Source organism: Tasmannia lanceolata, unplaced genomic scaffold, assembly GCF_043159265.1.
Source record: "Tasmannia lanceolata isolate RefF3 unplaced genomic scaffold, GAP_Taslan_0.1 ptg000003l, whole genome shotgun sequence".
NCBI classification, from domain to species: domain Eukaryota; kingdom Viridiplantae; phylum Streptophyta; class Magnoliopsida; order Canellales; family Winteraceae; genus Tasmannia; species Tasmannia lanceolata.
The window spans coordinates 35,682,584-35,689,219 of NW_027518680.1; the positions used below are offsets into that span (position 1 = coordinate 35,682,584).

At 44.5% G+C, this 6,636-nt stretch overlaps 1 protein-coding gene across 1 annotated transcript; it reads left to right on the forward strand.

Moving 5' to 3' along the window:
- The first annotated feature begins 386 nt into the window (after positions 1-386).
- On the forward strand, positions 387-6,009 carry LOC143854259 (uncharacterized). Its single transcript, XM_077364136.1, has 2 exons — positions 387-786; positions 4,753-6,009. The coding sequence occupies exon 2, from the start codon at positions 4,824-4,826 to the stop codon at positions 5,925-5,927; it is 1,104 nt and encodes a 367-aa protein (XP_077220251.1). The 5' UTR covers positions 387-786; positions 4,753-4,823; the 3' UTR covers positions 5,928-6,009.
- The last annotated feature ends 627 nt before the right edge of the window (positions 6,010-6,636 follow it).

Genomic DNA, 6,636 nt, shown 5'->3' on the forward strand with positions numbered 1-6,636 from the left:
TCCTTAGTTACTTATCATATTGTAGACACCCACATTTTGCTTTACTTTAACCAACAATAACCTAATATATTGATCCATCCTCAAATTTTTTGAAAAAAAACAAAATGATAAAGAGATGTACCTGGTGAGATGATTAGATCCGAAAAATTGAAAAATACCCTGATTAGTGAATTTAGTGTGTTAAATCCATGTGAGAACCCCCTCTATCATTGATTTATATGTTTTAGGTCATTAATATCTTGATCTGACTTTACGGATCATCAATCGGGACAAAATAAGCTAGGGTCACTTCATAGCCCGGACCCTGATTCCATTCCGAGACCCGATTTCCGTTAATCGTTAGATCAATGACAGATCTTGACCTGGGTCTCACCATCCAAAACCACCTAACCTCTCCTCTCATCCTAACCATCCAAACCTCACCTAACCTCACCTAACCTCTCCTCTCATCCTAACCACCCAAACCTCACCTAACCTCACCTAACCTCACCTAACCTTACCTAACCTCACCTAACCTTACCTAACCTCACCTAACCTCACCTAACCTCCTATCCCATTCTCCTATAAATACCCTCTCATCCCACCATCCAAGGGAGAAGAAGAAAAAGAATCCCTCTCTTAGAAAATTCATCCCTCTCCCTCATCTCTTCAAGGGTTCGGCCATCCTTGCCGGATCGGGTGATACGTTGGGTGATATATATCAAAAGCAGTCATTATCAAGCAAGGAATCGTCTTCAAGGAATTAAGATCAAAGAAAAATCAAACACAAAGTGGGTTTTCAAAGAGGTAGGCATTTATTTCAATTCTATGTAGGGTCTATTTTCATGCATATCTTTTACTTTAAAAGAAAAACCATGTTAGGAAGCATCTAGGATCAATCTTTACTCATTCTTCTTGATGGTAGACTTTGAAGTTATACATGTTTCCCTCTTCTCTTAACCCATCTTATCTTCATTTTTATTTTTCCCTAATGGTTCACACCCTGGTTCCCCCCGGTTAGCCTCTGGTTAGACCCTGGTTGCACCCAGGTTCGTTGCTGGTTGCACCCAGGTTCGATACTGGTTCGCACCCTGGTTCCCTGCTGGTTCGCACTCTGGTTAGACCCTGGTTGCACCCAGGTTCGTTGCTGTTTGCACCCAGGTTCGATACTGGTTCACACCCTGGTTCCCTGCTGGTTCGCACTCTGGTTAGACCCTGGTTGCACCCAGGTTCGCTGCTGGTTGCACCCAGGTTCCCTGCTGGTTGCACCATGGTTCCCCTGCGGGTTGCACCCTGGTTCCCTGCTGGTTCGCACCCTGGTGCACCCTGGTCCGCACCCTGGTTTGTACCCTGCTGGTTGCACCCTGGTTCCCCTGCTGGTTCGCACCCTGGTTCCCTGCTGGTTCGCACTCTGGTTAGACCCTGGTTGCACCCAGGTTCGCTGCTGGTTGCACCCAGGTTCCCTGCTGGTTGCACCCTGGTTCCCCTGCTGGTTCGCACCCTGGTTCCCTGCTGGTTCGCACCCTGGTGCACCCTGGTCCGCACCCTGGTTTGTACCCTGCTTCCTCCTAGTTAGACCATGGCTAGTCTCGGGTTTGCTCCTAACTTAGACCCGACTCACTTGACCCTAACCATTAACCCAATCCAACCTAACCATTAACCACACCTAAACCCATACCCATAAGCCTTAAACCCTATAACCATAGCCACACATCATACACCACATGCCTTTCATTCATCCACCCAACAGTACCCTCATACACCCCTACAATAGACCCGGCCAACCCAGTTAACCCGGCCATCGGGCCCATTCGGCCCAATTAATTCATTCCCCTTAAGAGCCGCTTTGCCCTATTGGTTCCAAAGATACTCCAACCACCCAAACCTCAAGCCGCACCCCAATCCACGCTCAACCAGTTCCAATCCAGTCTAAGCCAAGTCAACCCACACTTGACCTTGACCATTAACCCAATCCAATCCAACTCAACCATTAACCCCACCTAACCTGACCCTAGCACAACTCAACCGAGTCACATCAACCCAAGCCATACCTTTGTCCACTCACTGAGGCACACCATTTATCCATAAATCTGGTTACATTAAATCTAACCCAGCCAGGCCACCTGCAGCTTAAGTCAAATCGCCCCAATACAATCCATCCAAGTGGGATCCCAACCCAGCTCAACTGAGTCAACTCTAGCCAACCTCCCTAGTCGAGTTGACCCAACTCTCTAGTCGAGTATGCTCAACCTCTTTAACCGATTGGACTCTCCCCTTAGTTGACTCAATCCAATTCCTTAATCAACCCATCCCAATGCAACCGAGTCACATTCGACCAAGTTGCGGCCTTCCATGTCACAACCGAGTCATTCCCCTATTCTACTAATGCCCTTTTACACCTAATAGAACTTCCTCCCTTTTGCCTAACCAAGTCATATCCCAACACAATCTGAGTCGCATGTCTGAATCCATTTGACCGAATCTCATAAGCCCGCCCATTTTGAATTCCCAAAATTCAAACCCTTGATGATTCCTATATGCTCAATTCTTTGATGCAAATTCCCAATTCCAAAATCCCATTGCTAAATCAATGTTTCTGAATCTCAAGTCCAATGCTCAAATACAAACCCGATTCCTGATCCAAATACCAATCCTGTTTTCCAAAATCCAAGCAACCTCCCCAGCGGAACTACGTGTGGCTTGATCCCCATCGCGGGGTACGTAGGCAATTTGGCACTCCCAAGTTCAGTCGCACCTTTCTCTATCTTTCTCATTCCCTCACACTATTTCATCATCTCTTCCATCTTTTTTTTTTCACTAACCTCGAGAATTTAAATCGATTTGTCTTGTGTCTTTCGGAACCGTTGGATCACGGTTTCCGTCGTAAGGACCCTTAGAGCCCAATTTAGGAACACCGGTGTCGTGTCGTGTCCTAAGTTTTAGAGAGTCCTAGAGTTAGGAGTCCAGCCTCATCACGGACGCTTGCTATGTATAGCAACCGTGCCATAGGTCTAGTTACACTAGTCACCCAATCTTTCCCTAGGACAAGCCTAGTAAACTAGGATGTAAGGCAAACCTGCATTAGTCTAAGGGACCATTTGCATTTAGATGAGAATCATATAGCATCTTAGATGAAATCCTAAGATAATAAAATCCTCAACTTGAATTAAATAACTTCTCCTAAAACTGTTGAAACAGTCAATCCCGTCTAGGTCGGTGTCTTAGTTGAGTTAGGCATATGTAACTTAGCTTAGGTGCACCGAACTACGTCGACTCTGATCCCAGTGAGGCTTGGGTACGTAGGCAGCTTGGATGTCTGACGGCATACCACCCGCGAGTCGGCACCACAACAAATTGTGGTGTTTTGGATATTAATTTTCTTGTAAATGCTTAATCAAATCATTTAGGGCTTTCCATGAAATTAGAATTCTAGGAGAACTTTCACTTAGAATGAATCCAGACAAATTAATAAATCAAGATACACATCTAGGATTCACATTGAAATTAGATCATAGGATGCATGTCACTTAGTTCGCACATTAACATAGAGTTGAATGAGCTATTTAAAATAAATTTAAAAAAGTTAGCTTTTGGAATCGAAGGCCGATTATCGGGCAGGAATGGTGCATGTGGCGGATAACTCCCCATACCTTCCATTCTCGTAACCAGGTAGCGAGTCTAGATTTCTGGTTAATTTCGGGTCCTAGATCCCACATCTAGGTGGCGACTCTGTCAGTCTCTTTCGTGTGGAATTCGGATTGCCTTAGTGATCCCAAGTTCACATAAAAGACGAATTACAATCAACAATTAAAAACACACGCCAATCGCGTGGATACGAGAGACCAAGAGAGAGCGCGTGGCGGCTCGCGCCCCACACTCCCTCACGGGCTAGGTACCACAGTTTGGCGACTCTGCTGGGGACCACCTAACTTCATTAAAATTTCAAAAGATAATTCATTTGAATTTAATTTAATTGGCTCATAAAAACTCTATACTTGTTAGATTAGTTTGTCTTGTTTTATTTTCTCATCACACTTTACTCAAACTTAATCTAACAAAACCTGAAGGCATCATAGATTGCGCAAACATATTGCACACACTTACATCACTTGCATCTAAACTCTGCATCTCACGTGCACACACGTCCTATTTTAGGAACCCGGAGTGTTATCTAGCATGGTTGACTGGGATTTCATCACCTGGTGCCTCTGTGCTAGAGAAGCATTCCACCCTTAGCCTAGTACCATTATGGTACGTAAACGGATCTCTTGTTCACGTACTGATACGCCGGACACTGGTACAGTATATCGAACAGGGATTCGCGCTAAGGGAACTCTTGGCCTTACCCCTAGATTAACCCACACATGCATGTAGTATACGAACACATGTGCATCACGTGTGTGAGCCTAGTTTAGGATATCCTGCCTATTTGTGTCTAGATTAGGCCGTAGACCATCTTCCAATGGCTACGATCGGTCCTAGGTACACGAACAAAGTCATGAGTCGAGATCCTCTCTCCACTCCGCTTGATTAGGATTAGGGTTGATGCCTTCAGGTCACACTGTTAAAATGTGCGAGATTAAAAAAAAAAAAATTTCCTTTAGGGGTTAGGATATAAATCCTATCATTTCCAAAGATCTCATAGGATTAGTCATTCTTGATCTATCCGTTGAAAGCAATCTTATGCTATCTCATCTAATCTTTCGATCGTATGCCTTTCATTCTTCTATCGTGTGATTCGATCATGTATTCATACTTTCCTTGTACTGGCAGGAACTTATCCCAATCTCGTGTTCATGTAATCCTGATCATTCTTATATCCCTTCTCTTGGCTTACGGGCACTATGTCTACTCGTACAATTCTTGATTGGATCCGTGGTACATTAAGAGAATCCCATATCTACGCCATAAGTGAACAAGAGAAAAATCTCTTCGGCTACGTGGCAACCATCAAGCTCGATTGGGGATTACTCTATGCCGCATCAGAGTGTTGGGATCCCGATCATCATGTCTTCCGTTTTGGCAACCAAGAAATGTGTCCCACCTTTGAAGAATGGTGTGCCTTATTGGAATATCCTGTGGATGGCCCTCTAGTGAAGCCATCCTGTGTTCCAGATTATCGTCCTTTGTTCCTTTGCTTGATGGATAATCCAGATGAATCCATGAACTCTTTCATGAAAGGCCAAGAAGTGTCCATGCAGCGACTGATTGACATTTACCCTCCTGTTGGATACATTGGTGCTGTTGATATTCAAAAAGCTCGACGGCGCGCTTTGAGATTCTGCTCCTTTGCTAGGTTCCTCACTGTCCAGCCTTCTCGCTTTGCGTCAGCTGTTCTTCTGGACCTCGTTGATCAAATGGATCGTGGCGCCAATCCAATTCCTACTATGCTTGCAGAAACTTTCAATGGATTGGATGATATGGCTCACCTTCGTGCCAGTTCAGGTCCAAGCTCTTATATTCGCTCTTTCGTTGGGTCTTTCTCAGGATGTCCTGCATTACTTCAAGTGTGGTTATGCCACAAGCTAAAAATTGCAGCTCCTGTCCATTTTGATCATACGTTATACACCTTCAGTGAATGGCGTCATGATGTTTCTTTCGATCATAAAAGCGATTGGGTTGAATGGTTAAATTCTCGCCAAGAAGATCAGATTTATTGGCAAATTCCCGGAATCCAAGAAGCTGTCTTCAACACCGGAGAAGCTAACTACGTTCGCCTTCTTGGTTTCAAAAAGACTTCCTTTTATGTTCCTGCCAGGATTCAGCGTCAGTATGGAAGGGAGCAATCCATTGTGCCTCCCCTTCATCATTTCTATCCGCCTGAGGGTCTCAAGCCCAAGATTGTCAAAGCTGTTTCATCTGCTTGGGATGCAAGAATCATCAAACCTTTAAAGGAGTCAGTTGAGGAAGATTGTCGTCCGAAGAAGAAGTCTAAAAAGAATGCTTAGTTCCATGTTTATCTTTGAAAGATTGAACCATGTACTCAAATTTTAACGATTGATCAATAAAGTCCATCCTTCTCTTTCATTATCTTTGTCTATGTGTGCATCATCGTCTATTCTTCTCTCTGATTTTAAAATATGTCTTTCGGATATTACAGGGCAATAAACATCATAGCTAACCCTAATACTCCTTGGGTTCGGGTCTCTTCGCGGTTAGAGAGGAAATCTGTTTCTCCGCCACCTTCTCTAAGAACCCCAGCATCTCCTTCTTTCCCGTCCTCATCCTCACCAATGGCAGACAACCAAGATGGTCTTCCACCCGCTGCTATTACCGATACTCTTACCTTGATTCTCCAACAGCTTCAAGAACTCAAAGAAGAAAACCGAGTTATCAAGGCTCAGCTTTCTGAAAAGTTGGGACCGTCGTTGTCCAAGGATAAAGGGCCTATGCGCCAAGCAGCTACTCCAGTAGCACCTGCCCAAACAGTGTTCATCAATATCCCTGATAAAGTCGAAGAAGACTTAGAAAAAGAGCAGTACAGCGAGAATCACAGTAGGCCTTCTCAGTCCATGGTTGATAAGTCTGTTATGGAGAAATTAGAGACTCTTACCAGGAAAGTTCAAGACATTCAGTTTCAAGACCAGGGTGGTTTCAATCCCAGTGATCTTACTTTATTTCCCGAAATTCGCCTTCCTGCCAATTTTCAAATGCCCG